General features: G+C 40.3%; 1 protein-coding gene across 5 annotated transcripts in view; it reads right to left on the bottom strand.

Annotated features, from left to right (window-relative positions):
• The window catches only part of spire1b (spire-type actin nucleation factor 1b), a 37,315-nt gene that overhangs the window by 1,357 nt on the left and 18,363 nt on the right, over positions 1 to 17,595 (bottom strand). For 2 of the 5 annotated variants that reach the window (XM_029505188.1, XM_029505192.1), the window contains 13 exons: positions 16,871 to 16,996; positions 12,492 to 12,563; positions 12,054 to 12,218; positions 11,654 to 11,740; positions 10,318 to 10,447; positions 9,730 to 9,771; positions 6,169 to 6,332; positions 5,958 to 6,051; positions 5,611 to 5,753; positions 3,374 to 3,511; positions 3,159 to 3,229; positions 3,035 to 3,062; positions 569 to 846 (listed from right to left, as the gene is read on the bottom strand). In XM_029505188.1, the coding sequence (XP_029361048.1) occupies positions 569 to 846; positions 3,035 to 3,062; positions 3,159 to 3,229; positions 3,374 to 3,511; positions 5,611 to 5,753; positions 5,958 to 6,051; positions 6,169 to 6,332; positions 9,730 to 9,771; positions 10,318 to 10,447; positions 11,654 to 11,740; positions 12,054 to 12,218; positions 12,492 to 12,563; positions 16,871 to 16,996 (1,538 nt within the window). Of the gene's footprint in view, positions 1 to 568; positions 3,063 to 3,158; positions 3,230 to 3,373; positions 3,512 to 5,610; positions 5,754 to 5,957; positions 6,052 to 6,168; positions 6,333 to 7,137; positions 7,189 to 9,729; positions 9,772 to 10,317; positions 10,448 to 11,653; positions 11,741 to 12,053; positions 12,219 to 12,491; positions 12,564 to 16,870; positions 16,997 to 17,595 lie in introns of those variants that run through there. The other 3 variants (XM_029505189.1, XM_029505190.1, XM_029505191.1) reach the window with 3 other exon arrangements.

The following is a 17,595-nucleotide window of genomic DNA, read 5'->3' as shown; positions in this document are numbered from 1 at the left end:
AGAATAATTAGTGTTGAAATTCCCCTCGGTACACAGTGACTAAAATCTCCATTGATCGATTAACATTAATTACGTTACATTTCATGGGGCTACAGCAGTGTATTCTGGACTGGGAAGTAAACACATGCACATCATCAACAGTACTGTCAGCATCAATATCATTAAATTAATAGCTTATTCTATAAGTGCATTTCCTTCTTGTTGTTATAATCAAGGTGTTAAAATGGAGAGTTTCTTGATTCTTAATTGGCTCATCAGTGTATAAATTAAACCTGACTTCCTGATCTATTAAATGCCATTTTTGATTCAATAGATGGCAGTGACAGTGTACTGATGAAAAGGATAGGCTGAAAAGAAACAGGCTGAGGATTGAGGGCCATGGAGCCAGCTGATTCTGGAATATTGCCTTTTCTCTGTAATCTATGGCCTTTCTGTCTTGGAGGCCAATGTACAAATCCCACGTACTAGTAATAATAATACTAATGAAATCAGCAGCTTCTTTTTCTAGATCCCAACATACATAGAATTTAAATCTGAATATTTGAGTAATTGTGTTCACAGCTCTTACTTGGACATGGTCTTCTGAATACCATGGCGCTGAGTGTTAGTGGAAGATTTTTCAGATTTTGCAGCAGCTTTTCCAGCTCCTTTAGAAACTGCTGCTGTGTCTCTTTTCAAAGGTGGGGATTCCGTGGCCCCTCCCACTGCTGATGGCCCTGGCCCCCCAGCCACGCAGAGCGTTTTTCCAATAACAGCCATGGCATTCATCTTCTCCCCAGGGAGAGTGTTGGTCGAGCCAATGGAGTAGATGGGCAAACTGGAGTAGGGTTTGGATGGAAGCCGCATCTGTTAGAGGGAGAGGGTATGAATGCAAATAAAAAGATGCATAGTAAAGAAATACTGAAGCAAAATATCCTTTATCTGAAACCTCACGAGAACCTCATTATTTGAATCTGAAATAAGCTTTTAATCAGTTCAGTGTTTGTAAAAGTGTTATACACTGTAAGTCTGTAAGTCTTCCTTTTATCGTGGTTATATTTGGACTTGACTCTTGTGGTTGAGAAAACAGCCAGGAGGAAGATGATAGCAACTAACAGATGACTGGCTATATATTATTAAGAATAATAATATATTCAACCATTTAAATTCTATTTTTATTAAATTCAATTGCATCTATTCAAATTAATTTAATATTTTAAACAGAGTTCTTGCCATTTTATTTATTTTTCTGTGTATTGTGGTGTTTCCTTGATCTCCATGAAAGGTGGCTACAATAATTAAGTTAATACTATTATTAAGTGAAGACCGGCGGGAGTACCCACGATCCAATATCTGTACATTTACAAGTAAATGTAAAATGTAAAATATACTGTATGTTAAGAACTTCATGCCAGCTATGCATAATTATTATATTACTCTCATGCTGAAAACTGTGTGCAGTGTTGATGATGTTGAGGATGAGGAAACTGAGGTCTCCAGCAAACAGAGTAGTCATACTGGCAAGTGCTCCAGGTCAGATACACTCACTGGCTGGAAAAGTGAAAATAAGCCTGACAACTTGCCACATCCCCTACTACATTTCCTGCCCAAAAGACCAGGTGTGCAGCCACTTCTTTCGAAGTGCATAGACAATCCATCTCCAGCTGAATTGTTCAGGACGTACTTTGACCATGCTCCTGTCAAAACACTGTACACCAACACAAATAAAAATACAGCAAAAGACATAGCTTGAACTGTTTGCAGGCAAACAGTTCAAATGGACTGAGCTCACAGAGGCTGAACTGTATCAGTACATTGGGCTCACACTGTACATGGGGATTTTGAAGATCCCGAAGATAAGAGAATTTTGGCGAGCCCTTCCATTTTCCAAATACCTTATCCTCAGAGGGTAATGTTCAGAGTTCGGTTCCTCGCCATCACTTGGAACATTCATATGAGTGACCCTGCTGAAGATGCCTTCAGTGACAGCAGAAAAGGCACAGATGATTACGCCCCACAATACTCACTTTTATTGTGATATGTTTTTACATCAGCCCAGCACTGTTCAGCGCTCCTAAAATCAAAATCAATGCAATGACAAAAAGCTCTCCACGAGGGACATTCAGATGGATGAGAGAGAGAGCTCTTATTTTCATCAAGTGGATGGACACGAGGGATGTGAGTTTGTGCTCCACTCTGCACACTGCCTTCTCAAGTGACACTGTCAAAAGAGTGTGCAAGGTTGGGGGAAAACAGACAGCAGTTGAGGTGCCAGTACCATCAGCTGTGAAGAGCTACAACTGCTTTATGGGGGGAGTTGATCTGTTGGACAAGCTGATTGGCTTCTACTACTCATTGGGAAGGAGCAGGAAGCGACATACTCCACCAGGAGTTGTGTGGGAGACTGGAACAGTGGCAGATGACACACCAGGTCTTCCAGGAGCAGATGACAGCTGAGCTCTGTGGAGTGCCTTCACAACCATTGCAGGAGAGCTATCAACACATCCCTGTTGTCATTGTAGAGGGGGCATCTGGCTCAACAAAAGCCACAGAGGGGCGCAGGAAGTGCAGGGTATATGGAAAGTGTGAGGCATGTAAAGTGCCTGTGTGTCATCGTGGACAGGAATTGTCCCAAATTTTACCACAGAGCCGCTACTGTAACTGAAATATAATAATAATAATCTGAAGAACTCTGTAAATAGTTTACTTAGTGCATCTGTTGTCTTTCTGCAAATTGTGCTTTTCTGTAAATAGTTATGACTCATTGTGTCTGTATTTGGATTTAAAACACTTATTTCATTTGTGTTCAACTGTTCTGAAGTTTCAACTCAATAAAACAATTAAAATTTTTTCTTGTTAATTGGACATTTCATGAATGATCATGGTCTTTATATGAAGATATTTATGTTCATAAGTACCTGGCACACTGAGACACTCGATTGCACTAGAACATGTATAATTGTAAAGGTATGCTCTGGCGGACTTCTTCTATTGTAGGTCCTATTGTTATTATTATTATTATTATTGTTGTTTTTGTTGTTGTTATAAAACTTACCTTTTTGCAACACTGTGAACACACAGGTCTGCAGGGAGATGAGAGAGAATCATAAGGAAATGGTGATCATTTCAGCAAACATTGTAAGTGGTTAACATCAAATTTTTAAAGTGATTTACTTTACTTTTTGCAAAACTGACAGATGTAAGACCAGGTGAAAAAGGAAAACCTTTTGGTCCGACAACAGAAACAGAGCTGCAAGAAAAAAGAGATAAAGATAAGAATCAAATATTTGAGCAGATCAATTTGTTGACACAAACAATCTTTTTCTTTCTCTGCCACTCAGGGCAGAGTGGAGAAACATACAACCCCATGCAACCAATGATAGAGTCAGGTTACCTTTCCTTTCTTCATGGCATTATAGATTTCTTTGTACTGCTGGAACTTCTCCAGCTCTGCCTTGACCAGCACCTGCCTGATGTGCATCACCTCCTCCACTGTCAGAGACAGACACTCAACAGGGAAACAGAACTCCTCCTGCAGCAGCAACAACAACAACAATAATGTGCAAAAGATGTGAGTGATGGGAGGACACATTTTCAGTTGAAGTGCAGAGAATAACAAACTAGAAAGCAAGAGATTTTTGTCAAACTGTCCAATTATTTTTTTCAATAATCATTTATACAGCTGGATGTTTTACATTTTTAGTTGGCTTCTGTGCCATTTTCAATGTGTTATATTTCAGAGTAAATATTGTGAAACACATTCCTTGGCGTTTTCAGGAAATTAAGCCTTTAGTTGTTGAGTTTCTTTTGCTGGAACTGGTGTTTTTGAACAGAGTGAATATTAGACTTACATTGGCCTTTCATTATCCTGGTCCTTTCATTCATTGAGCATAATGAATTAGCACAATGCTCATATATTCATCATTACAACTTTATAATTGAGACATATGATTGAAATATACACGTCAGTATCTGAACTGACCGATGAACAAAACAATTAAACTGATTTTTTCCATTTTCCTTTAACTTTTAAGGTGTATCATAAACAGAGGTGTAGTGATTTCACAGACAATGCTTTTCTTACTTTCATATTGTCTCTGTTCATATGTTTTTTGTTCATTTAACAATTTCAAATGACTGACTTGCATTGCTGTCACCTTGTAGTGTAATTGCTTGGTGATTGGCAGAAAACATACTTACTGAGCTGTTATTGGACAACGTATCCTTCTCCCCTTGACTTAAAATTTAATAAACGATCCCTTTGAGATTCAGAAAAAAAAAAAAACTTTGCTGGATCCATATTCCTGCTGCTTTTACTTTTACCTTACACGCACTATCTTAAACAAAGTGAGGAATTGTTTTAAGGTGAGTTAAAGTACCAAAGCACAATGTAAATAATAACGTGTATGGTAAATGAAGACACTGACAATGATCATGAAGAGGTGTAGATGTTGTTGCATGGTTGTTGTAAAGCTCTTTGAAGGGTGCCATGACTAGCAGACATCATGAGTCAATGACTGACCACTGGTGAATATGGTAATGCACTTTTCAAGCGCATCTCATGACTCCTCACAGGCAGTATGCTGTTTTGTTATTAGACGAGACACAGGCAGTAAAAAAGAAAAGTTAAAAATGGGACTTCAAAATATGTTGTTTTTGGTTAAAATTAGATAAACTTAAAAAAACTATGGTCCTACACTAGGGTAGATTTCAGGTAATTTAGGAGTGGCTTTCTACATGTGTTGATAGTGTTAAGATGTTATACAATGCAGTGAATGATATTTGTCTGTATGTGATCACAGTTCATTGTACTCAGTCTACCATCAGCAGACTGCTCTACTGAGGTCGAATGGTCTCTAGTGAAGTAGGAAGCATTAGAAGAGGATGGGTAGCTACAGTTATTATTGCCAGGATGGTCTGAGGGCAGACTGGCAAACCTTGGCTGAATGTCTTCCACTGACGTAAACACTCCTGCACAGAGCAAAAACTGCCTTCATCAACCCCAACGCAAATGCCTCAATAGGGTAGGAGGTCCGCAAAAGGTGGAGAGTGGAGGGAGAAGGGCAGAAGAAGAGGAGGAGGAAGGGGATCCAGGGACGAAATGAGGCTAAGTTCCCAACCTGAATGAGAAAAGGTTAAGGTGTTTGTGCTTGTGAGTGTGTCAGTGGGAAAGAGGATGAGAATGGGCCCTGCAGTTTGCATTTGGTAATATGAGAGGACAGTAACATAATCCAGACAGACAAACATCACACAAAGAAAGGATGAGGGAAATGGACAGTATCTGTTTAGTTTCACTCCCTCCTCATTTCCCAATGTCCCCTTATCTACCCCACTTTCCATTTCTCCCTTTATTTCTCACTTTGATTAAATTACTAAACAGAATCACTGTGACCAGACTGAAGTTAAAAACCTTCCAGGCTCTCATCAGAAGCTCAAAAAGCAGAAAAACATGTATTTTGCTCTGATGCTAAAGCTTTGTTTGATTAAGCACACATTCTCAATTTAATATGTTGGAGCTTTAATAAACAGTTTTATATACTTTAAGGAATTATCTTTTTATCTTTTTTTTATCTAACCCTAACCCTAACCCATTGTGAGGACATGTGCTGGAGGAAAATATATCTGACTCACCAGAGACTTGGAGGTCTTTTTGGATGGGGGCTGAAACTGTCGTACATTGGTTGGGGTTTCCTTCTCAATGGAGTGTCTCCTCTGGGGGGTCTGACGCCTCTCTGGCTGAGGTGTTGAGGAGATGGGCAGGAACATGGGAGGAGCTGGTGTTGATAGACCAAAGACAAGAAATGTACAAGTGAGAAAAAGAAGGCAGATTAGAAGGGCAGTACTTGAGAGTTTAAACAGACTTTGTAAATAAGAACAGGGCTGGCCAGGCTGTAATATTAAAACTAATAAATCACTGTCAGTGTTTAGTTGAGGGGGACTGAAGTATGACATGGCTGCAAAAATAATGTCTGACTCACTTTTCTTCCCCAGTGCACACTCCGGGGATGTATCATCCATGAAAGATGTAGCCACACTGGAGCTGCTGGCTGATTTGTGCCCAATAAATTCATCCTGAATATGTGAAATACATAAGCAACACAGTAAGTATTTGCCCCCCACATGCCAGAGATCACACACCCCTACAGTGAAAATACAAAGGTGCATAAACACAAACAAACTTATACTGACGTCAGAGTCGGAGCTGTCCAGCTCAGCAAGGCTTGGCGCCTTCAGAAGCCTTTTCCTCTGAGGTGCAGATTGAGATCCAGAGGGCTCGAGTCTGGGAGAGGCTGTTCCATTGGTTAGAGACAGAGAGCTGGAAGTCCTCCTGCCCATGTAGGGACTAAACTCATCTGTACAGAGCCACACAAGGGAGTTATTCAGATGAAGGGAGGAAAAAACACAGGACATGAATCTCAAATCCTCTGATGACTCTTTGCATCATTCATCAGTTTGTCTACAAATTCTATTTTGATTGCGGAATTCCTCCCAAAGAAGGAAGGCTGATTATTCTTGAAATTGTCGAACATGACTGGAAGCTGAGAGGAAAATATGCAATGAATTCTGAGGTTTGAGATCCATCCCAAAGGAGCACAGCAAGGGTGGGAAGGGTGTGTTAAGTTGGTCTGAGGGGAGGCAAAGGAGCAGGCCGGTGGTGCACAAAGAACACGGATGCCTCTTTAACGAAACATTTCTCTTAACAAGGTCAATGTGCACAAACAGAGAAGTCATTGGTCCCATGACCTAATTCAACCCATGGTAACCACATACCTGCCAAGCTGCCTGAGTCTAACTGGGATATCTGAAAGCCCAAGTCAAACAGGGTTTGGTGGGAGGATAGGTGGGAGGGAGGAAAAGGAAGACAAGGAGGCGCTGCAGAACACAGATAAAGAGCCTTTCCCGATAGGATCTATAGGCTCCTTTCAGCAATCACATGAGTTCATGGTCTCCACAGGAGCTGTGTTTCTGCCTCTAAACTATGTCAGATATTTGGAGAACAAACCAGCCATAACTGTCTCTGCACCTTGGCCTGGATCTTATCATTTAAATATTTCAAGTAGAGGAGATATTAGTTTAGAGCCAGGGAGGTAGACAGACAAGGCCTCTGGGTTAAAGGTGAACAAGCCCTTCTGAACCACAGCAGTGTTCATACTTTACCTAGTCCTGCACGGAACAAATCCTGAGGCATACTGCGAGTTTTGCCAAAACCTGGAAGGGGACACCTCCTTCATTAGGATAACTACCAAAACATCCACTGTTTGCCTGTACCATGAGATCTCCATGATCTGTGACGTTTTATTTTGTCATTGAATATCCATGTTTTACCTTATGCATTTTTTTGTTTTTGTTGTTTTTAAATGAAATATTGTCCATTATGGTTCTTGCTGAATAAGTGAGGTTGATATCACTTTAATGTCGGTGGATGAAGGATGCAGCAGGTAACCAAAGGTGTCATTGGCATATTTTTTTGCATTAATGTTCAGGATAGCTGATTCTGCCATTCCTTGGATTAATGATAAGCTAATGATCTCATGGGTCCATCTTAATATTTACTGGACAGACGTAAGACCAGTGACCATTTTCTTGTCTAACTTTCAGCAGTGAGTAAATTCCACACAACATCAGGCTAATATTGACATGGTGACACCCCAGTAGGTCAAATCTCCATTATGTTAGTTTTGGGGAATGAAAACATACAACTATCAAACTACAAAACACACCCAGAGAAAGCAAAGTACATCATCAGGCATTGTGTAACACCAGTACTTTAATCTTGTGCGATGACATTTTCCTTTCATATTTTTTCTTGTTGCAAGACAAGAGCTTTAATCAGGATTTTTGAAGTGTTCGTGTTTATGTGCAATCTTCCACATACAGAGAAAACTGCTCCCTTTGTACATGAGTAATGCATGATAGAGGGAGATTTGTACACACATTCAAACACGTTATTGAACAATATGAAGGAGTGAGCAGGAGGTGACAAAGCTTGTAGCGTGATGACAGACACTGGCTTCAGCAGGGGGGAAAGTGGAGCACAGCATTATTCTGATTTCTCAGTCATCTCAGAGAAGTGAGGGTGTCAGCTCAGGAGCTGTGCAGGACATCAGACCGCACACTGATCTCTCTGCACCATGATTAAACCTCTCTCCATGCACTACATGACTCCTGAAGTGACAGAGGTGGCAGTATTTACTCACTCTCAGTTCTAGATAGCCGGTTGCTCTCTCTTAATTGAGATTCACATCACAGCTGTGTGTTTGAGGGATGGTGTTCTTCGCAAAGGCACTACTGTGCCGGAGTGTACATAGATCAGTAGCAACAACCAGGAGTCTTCCAGGGGCCATTAAACTTTGCACATTTGTTGACTCCACACCTCTACAGCTCTCTCAGTAATTGTTGTAAACACCAATATTTCTGTTCTGTCTTGAAGAGTGCTGAGCTAACAGTAATGTTATTTCACAGCCTGTACTCAGCAGCAATAAAGCTAAAGAAGAAGAAACAGTGATGCTATACATAAATCTTAGCTAGATAAACCAATATAATCAATAACCATGCCAATAACCATAACTGGTCATTAATTGAGTATCTGACAGCTGATTCAAAATGTCCTGATCTGCCTGATGTGTTTCAATCAGCCAGAAATAAATCTATTCTCCTCCTTTAGGGCAGCCAGATGCTAAAGGGAAGTCAGGATTCTCTTCTCTGACAAAGACCATTTACAGAGAGTAGAATAAATGTCATAAATCTGGCTCTTGTTATGAAACAATAACTGTAGAATTAAAAATGAAATTGCAAAGTCAAAGATATATTCCTTCAAAGGGCACAACAATAGTGACACTTATGGCAAACTGAAGTGGAAATGCCATTATCCTAGGGACTGTAATGTTAGTAAATGCTGTTTAAAAATTGTATCTGGTATTAGGTTCAACTGTTGTTGTGTACAATCACCATGTTACTGATCACACATGTCGTAACGATTCACAACGTAATCCCTTCCAAAGGCAACTGCAAAGTCAGTAAGGGGGAGAGAAATCCACAGTTCTTTTGCTTAAAGACAATCTATATCTCAGGTAAAGCTAACATAAGACGTCAACAGCCTCTATTTTATCAAATGAGCCTCTGACTTCTCAAATGAGAATCTCCAGTCTTTTTAATACGTTTTGTATTAATGAACTACAGGTTAGATATTTTCAGCAGCTGTGAGCTGACTTCAAACTTTGTCAGCTTGGTGGTGAACAGGGAGCATATAATGGATTTATTAGTCTACCACTGGAAGAACTGTTGGTTGGATTATAGCTTTTATTTGAATAGCTGAATTGAATGTATTTATTTATTTAACTTTATTAATTCATTTCACTATGCGTTCTGTTCGTTTTTATCTCCCAACATTGACAACAATTCATTATATCATAACCAAAATATGTGCACTATTAAAACCTCAAATTACTTATATGAGTAATTATAGATTGCCAAATCAGAGTAGCTGACGATACCATGTATACAGTAAGTCACTCATGAGTTTGCTCTCTTCGGCACCCTCCTGCTGACTGACTTGTGTCTCACATCACATGTTTCGCCTCCACAGACCACAGCCCACCATCACCAACCACTGAAGCATGATATGAAATACGTGCAGATGGGTACGTGTGTGCGTGTGTGTGTGTGTATAAGCAGATGAGCAGCCACATGAGGGAGGATAAAAGAAAGAGATTTTTTAAAAAGCCAGGTAAGCAGCGAAGGAAACTTTACCTGACGCATCAAAACTGAAAGACATGCTAAGTGGCCGAATTACTGCAACGAGAAACAGTCATGGCATCGGACAGTTATTGCTGTGATTAGGAGATAAGGTAAGGCAAGGCTTGGTACATAAGGGGAAGGTGCATAACATGCTGGTTATCTAGTTTCAGATCCCTGACATTGGAGAGATAGAAGGATTTCAAATAAACCACAGCCAATGGTGAGCAATTATTGCCATCCAGAAACAGTAATGGAGTCAGTCTTGTTAACGGAATTGCAGACACTTAGCATAATTATTCATGTACAGCTTTCACTATATTGCAAACAATATAGTAAACAAAACAATATTTGGCATTGGTAGCAACGCAAAATGTTAGCTGGCATCAGCTACAACAGCAAAGAGCAGAGGCACAAATACTGCATTAAATCAGAAGAAATAAATAATGAAGCTACAAGATATTTCTTATCTGATTATCGTTGTTTCACATGATGCTCAGCAGTTTGGAGGACCTCCTCCATGTATAATTTCAAGCATATGCAGGTGCAACAAGGGTTTAAAAAGCATGAGTGTACTGACAAAGAAACAGTGAATTTCCTTACCGAGCCTTCCCCTGCGGACCACATCAGGTGACGCCGGTCGAAGTTTCCTCTCTGCCTTGATTTCCTCCATGATCCGCTCATGTAGGGTGGGGGGAGGCTGAGTCTGCGGCTTTAGCTTGCGAGCAGACACCTAATATATGGGTGAAGGATTCGTAATGACAGAGAGTAATTAGTGTGACAAACAACAGGCACAAAAAACCAGAGATGCGACATTCCATGTCTGCAACACCTTCTTATCTCCTTCAGGGCCCTGCTGAAACAGCACCTGCTTCTTCTGACCTAAGATGCCTATCAACACGGAACTGATGAACGCAGCATTTCACTGAAAACACTGCAGTGACATCATGTTACCCAACAGACTACACAGGCTGTTCTAGAATTTCAACAGTGAAGGCAATTGCATAGTAGAAAATACCCCATGGGCCATCTGTGCAAGCAGCACTATCCATTGTTAGGTTACCGTAGCAGTTATGATGGGAAGAAGGTCTGGCAATGTAGAGAGACTTTATAGAGTAAATCTGTGTTAGGAACGATGGGCCAAAAAATACAGAGCACAGGAGAATACTTGTGGCTTCCCATGTGGAATAAAAAGTCAGGATTGTTTGATTGTTCCGCAGGAAAAAATATCTTCAACTTATGTGTTTAAGCTCATTACCTATCATATCTAAGGGTTTTTTTGATCGTGTTGCGGGTTTATTAAATAATTTTTTTAACTGTCAAATCAGCACTGGCCTGAAAAGTCCTATATTAATGGCAGTGAACATTAAATCCTAGAAGTAGTCTTGTGAGAGATTAATGAGAGAGTATGAACGAGAGAGACAATTTCCATTGTATTAGATTTCAGACTCTCTAGCAATAAAAGTAAAGTAATAAAGTCTAAAGTGTCTGACAATGCTTAAACTAGATTTAATATTTATTCATTAAAAAGTGGGTAGTTAGTGCTATTGCCCCACAATAACAAGGCTGTGGGTTTGGCTCCCAGCCTGGGGCCTTTCTGTGCTGAGTTTGCATATTCTCCCTGTGTCTGTGTGGGTTTCCTCCAGGTACTCCGATCTCCTCCCACCATCCAAAGACATCATGTTTGGGTTAACTGGTGACTCTAAATTGTCTGAGTGTGAGTGTGAATGGTTGTCGGTCTGTCTCTGTGATGGACTGGTGACCTGTCCAGGGTGACCACACCCTCACCCAGAGTGAGCTGGGATTTGCTCCAGCACCCAGAAATGGAAAAGCAGTAGATGATGAATGAATGAATGATTAAAAGGCAGCGCTTTAGTTCACCAACCACAGTTTTTATAGTCTGTCCATGGATGGTGTCTGCTGTGATCGTTGTACTCACAGGATTGAGAGGTGGTCTAGACCTGATGAACTCCAGGATGACTTCATGAGCACTCTTCTTTAACCTGGGTGGGATGTCTCCATTCACCTGGAGCAACATAACAGGACGTAGAAGGGGAAAGCATGTAACAGAGATGAAATGGTTTCATCCCTTTATCGTTATCACACATCTATCATAAATCTAGCTCACACATTTCAGGGGGCTATTTAGTACGTTGTGATATTGAGCTGATCAGTTGTTCAAGCTGTAAAGAATAGAATTTTAGAGAAAAGAAATTGACCTGACCAAAACCCCAAAGAATTTAATTGACAATGATATAAAGCAATAAAAGGTGTTTGCCAGCCAACAGTCTTGTTTTTTTCCCCAGCGACTGAAAGAACCATGTAGTGACAACACTCACCATGACTTTACGCAGTTTGTACCGTTTGGCCCTGATGTCATCCATGAGCATCTCATATGGAGTGAGCTGGTACTCGATCGGCAGGGGGTTGTACTGACGCTCCTGCACTTTCTTCAACTTGACTCCTTCGCGCAGGTCCCTCATCACCTGAACCCAGAATCGAGCCTGACAAAGGAAGAAAGGGAGACATGTACACAGAGTAAGGAGGATTCAGCATCATAGCAAGTGGTTCAATCTATCCAAGAATGGTCTGTCTATTTCCAACTGTACATGCACTTGTGGAGATTTTTTTAGGTAAACATGCAATTATGATGAATCTTTGATATGACACAAAAAAGGGAGATTTAAAGTTTTTCCTGTCAAACTTTAGGCCAGTAGAGACAAAGATAAGGAGAAATGTCGGGTTGGAGATAGAGGTTCTGGGTTAGGCTGACCTACCCAGTCAGCATTCTGAAGCTCGTTCAGGTCTCGACCCGGCTCTTCTGATGACTCCTCCATTTTACGCAGATTCTGGTGGAAAGTGAGAAAGAGACAGTTTCCATTTAAAAGAGTAAGTGATCTAAAAGACTGAAAAAAAAAAGATTAAAAGAGTTATGAAGCCAACAGAGTAAAAAGTGTTTCTCAGATTTGTTTTGTCATTTGTTACCCTCACTGTCCCTGTCCCCTCCACTCTGCACGCCCATGTTATCAAAGTCAAAATGTCTGAACAAAAAGGCCTATCTGTACATCAGCAGCTATTAACATGCTAACATGGAGGCTAAAACAATGAACATGGCATTTCACTTGCTAAACTGTAATATGTAAACTTTGCAGTTGTGAGTGAACAAAGAAACCTGCACTGTTTACTGAACGACACTTCAGACTCTGGACTTTTATCCTTTTTTTCTGATTATACTAAGCAAAGGGCTGTTAGCATGTCAGCAGCTCACACCTGCCCGATGTGAGGCCATTAGACTGTTATTAGACAAATGGACAGTCTGTGTGCGGAAAACAAGGAGCTCAACCTGGGTCCTGAATTCCTCTGCTGCTGCCGCTCACAGTTCAACAGAAAAGGAAAATGTTGATCTGTGTGTGAGAGAAGGAAGGGCAAGGAAACCAAAACTAATGACAATGTGAGAGCATTACATAGTAGTTCAAAGACAGAAAGAATGTTTATTCTGGTCAATATGAGTGCTGTTCTTTTAGAGTTTGCTTAAGTTAAGACCTGCACCACCCACCATCCTGACTCAGCATCATCCTGTTAGGGAACAGCTGCCTCCCTTGAACTGTGGGCTCAACGGATCACTTACATAACGTCACTCACAGCATCATGCATTCAGCTGCATTGTAACACTGCATGCTTACAGTGTATATTGTACAGTAGTCCATTGACATGATGTAAGGCTGAAGTGCTTAATGGCTTATAACAGCCCATTCAATCAAAAAGCTGCTAACAAGGCCAGTAAAGTGTGTAAAGAGAGATTAGCTGATATGATTTTTAACACCATTATCTCATTGAGTTAGATTACCCTATGAGCAGCATGACTCCACATCACAACAATTCAAAGCAAGCATTTCAAAAGGTTGATTGAGAAGTGCTGACTCTGATGGAGATCGAATCTTAATTAAAAGAGCCCCTGTGTGGACAAAACCAATAGTCATATACAGTAGCTATGAATAATGGGGGCTATTGCCAACAGCAACAGCCTACTTTCTAGTTAGTAAAAGTATTATCTTGATATGTTATTTGTTTTAGCTCTCAACAGCCTTTAACCATGAGCAAAGAGGAGCTGCATCTGTTGCAGTGAATCAGCAATAGTTCATTTAATTTTCTGTGAATCTCCAGCAGCAGGAGGCAGCTAAAGAGAGACAAACCAGCTCTTTGGCTGCCAGTGATAGTTGGACAAAGATGGAGACTCTGCGCCACTGACTGGGGGCATGCGGAGCCCATTTCAGTTCTGAGTGTCACACACTTTATGTACATGCAGTCGCACGCAGGGACACACACAGGCACAGACTCATCTCTATGTATTAACTGACTGACAAAGTCATTCAACAGATGCACATCCACTCATCCTGCTCAGACTCATGTGGGAGTTCATCTATGCATTCATGAATATGTAATCATAGAATCAGTCACATGCAGACACACACACACACACACACACTCTCTCACTCTCTCACTGTCTCTCTGGTATAATTGACCTTGCCTCGTACTCATCAGGTCACCATGGGGTTAACTACAGTTTACTCTGCCTCTTGTGTGAGTGAAGAGATCCCACATACTTTGTGCCTTCATCATCAAAATTCAGCTTACGTTCATTTTATTTCTTCCACTTTGTGTTTGTTGCATTGATTATTATTTAGAATGCTAATTATTACTTTATTTTTATTTATTAATATATTACTAAGCATTTAACTGAGAATCAAAATCAGACGTGGGAGAAACAGGACATATTTTCAAATGAGAAGACCAATGTGAATGGATGTCAAAACGTCTTGGCAATCGATCCAACAGAGGCAGAAGGCTGACATAAAAAGACAACAGTAAAGCGATGGCATTAGAGTAGCTAACACAGAATAAGATACATAAGACAGTGTCTTTCGCCTCCTGCTGCTAGATTGATAACGTAAATTTCCGAGTTACACTATTGTAAATTTTTGTGAGAAAGACAGAAATGTGTAGGTCTTCAGAGGTCTGTAACAATGTTGACCTTTAAAACTCCAACATTCCCTCATTCTTAAGCTCCTTTCTTAGCCTCCTCCTCCTGCAGTAAGAGCCCCGTCTCCCCACTAGTTTATTGCAGAGTTACGTAACCATCCAAATCCCCTTTATTCATTCAGATGCATTTTGCACACTAAAAGGGCAGCAGTAGTGCATAGCAGGAAGGAACCCTGAGGTGGAAGACACAGAGATCTCAAACATACATGCACACACACACACACACACACACACACACGTGCACACATACACACACAATACTCTTCCTTTTCCAACCCACAGCTGAGCTCCTGTTTCTTAGGAAAAAGTCCAAAATTACTTCTGCCTTTGGTCTTAACGAATGGACAGAAGAAATTAAAAGTAGAAAGCCTGTTTAAACTCAGGGGTAAAGAAAATGAGTCAAATTAAAAAATTACACTATCAATCCATATGTATTTTCTCTCTGTTTAATTCTCACTCTTTAAAAAGGCATGAACAGTCTTTATTTTCCAGTATCTGCAAATTAAGCCTGAAATTAAATCGTCTGTGCAGCCTGTTTGTTAAATATGGAAACGTTCGTTATGTGGAGCCAAGAACCCCCACATGGCTACTTTTTATCACACCTGTCTGAGTGTTAACTATGAGACTGAACTCAGTGGGTTTGGCAGGATGAGAGTCAGCACGTCTCCAGTTGTCGTCATCTCTGTCTGTCACGCATAACAAACATGTCACCCAATCTTCAATGTGGCCCAGTTCAACCTTTCAGCCAGCAGGGTGTAAAAGCTCAGCTACCTCTGACAGTTAGGACACATTAGAACATTACAACACAGGTTATGTTCAATTAGCCAGTTTGCATCAAAGCTCCCAGTGACTGCTGGTTTGTGCTTTCATTCATTTTTAAAGGTTTCTTTTATTCAGTTCTTACCTGTTTTGCAGAAATGTTAGTGGTGTGTGACATAAGTATTAAGTAACAATCGAAGAAGTTTGGAATGAAATCACTTCAGAATAACATAAATTTCAAAATTTACAGTCAACTTACACAAAATGTTATCATACAGTTATCATTCAATGTTTTCCATTATACCACCTTTGAAATCTGTTTTATCTGCTACATTTGGTTTTTGGTATTTAGTTCGGACTTAATCATTTGCACTGAGCATATGCCACCTCCAATCTCACTTCTGTGCTATTTTTAATGTTGTTGCAGGAGCTGACAAATCACTGCACCACTGGCTTTATTTAATTTGGTGATTAAGTAAATTAAAGCAATATAATTAATATGAATATGTGAGTAAAAAAATAAAAGCCTTTGAAAATTTTTTCAATCAATTTTTCAATTTCAATTTTTCGATTTTTCAATTTTTCAGCTAAAGCGCCTTTAAATGCTTTAAAATGTTCTGAAGCATAAAGCATAAAAATAATGAGAATGAGATACATAGTGTTTTGTCATAGTATGAGTCAAATGATATGTCCATTCATTTCTTTATCCTCAGTAATTACCATAGATGACTTTAAGAATCTACTTCACACAGAAAACACGGCTGTCTGCCATGTCCATACCTATTACATTCTGATATCAGGCCCTTCCTCTGTTGATGATCTCAGACATCTCAGACATGACTATCTTGCTCAACTGATTTCCTTACATGAATTAATGTTACATTCATAGCAGTATGAATGTAACATTTGAATGTTACATTCATAGCAGAGAGGAAACTGCACTCACTCTAGTTATTACATAAGAGCTCTTTTCTTTGTAAAAGTTTAAAAGTTGAATACCTCTATCATCAACTTGTGGAATAAAACCAAAGGTCCAATGGTGCATGGCATTGCCCCACCAGTGATCCCAGACAGAGTGAAATGGCTTGATTACTGAGGTGTATGTGACATGCAAGAACACAGCGCAAAAGCTCCTGAGGTGATGCCTTGCTAGGTCCTTCACAGGCAGAACAGTCAGTGATCATCTCTTCACTGAAGGCAAGCCACATATTCCCCATGAAGTAAGTTAAGTCTGTGTTTGTGGTTAAAATAATGCATAATCAACACAAATCAAATATTTGATTCTGCAACAGAGGTTTGAAAGAAGAGCTCTGAGTCTATGGCCCTGCTGATGGTGATCATGACAATAAGGACCCACCTCTTTAGCTTTCTTGATCTTCTCCAGAAAAGTGCCTAGCTCTCTGGTTTCTGTGTACAGAGCCCGGCACACTGCCTGGTAGTGACTAGGGGCATCCGATAGGCTGGGTAGATGAGCAGTACACAGCTACAGAGAGGGAAGTGAAAAAGAGAGAAAGAGACATTTTTATTGTACGATTCATGTGATGGAGGAACATTCACAAAATTCACTCACACTGTGTGAGGAAGGGGTACACCCTGGACAGGTCACCAGTCTAGGGCCAACACACAGAGACAGACAGAGACAAAAAACCAGTCACACTCAGACCTATGGACAATTTAGAGTCACCAGTTAACCCAAACATGATGTCTTTGGACGGTAGGAGGAAAACGGCGTACCCGGAGGAAACCCACACAGGCACAGGGAGAACATGCAAACCGATCCTGCAACCTTCTTCTTGTGGGGCAACATTGCCAACCACCATGCTGCTGTGCTGCCATCTGCATACATATAATTTGTTTTATTTTTTATTCACCTCATGACTTAATTGTTGAAGTTCTATCTGTATAGCACATGCCATCTGTAAGTAAAAGGAACATATCACCAAATGAAATCTATAGATTAATCTATAATTGGTTTTTGATGTTCCAGATTCTAATTTTGAGTTTATTAGAGATGAGACACATTGTCCTCTTGGTGATTTTAGTATGTGTATAGTTGAAATTTTCATTAGTTGCCGCTTTTGA

Source organism: Echeneis naucrates, chromosome 6 (genome assembly GCF_900963305.1).
Source record: "Echeneis naucrates chromosome 6, fEcheNa1.1, whole genome shotgun sequence".
Classification (NCBI taxonomy): Eukaryota; Metazoa; Chordata; class Actinopteri; order Carangiformes; family Echeneidae; genus Echeneis; species Echeneis naucrates.
Note: the sequence above shows the minus strand (reverse complement) of the source record. Positions and strands in the feature narration are given on the sequence as shown.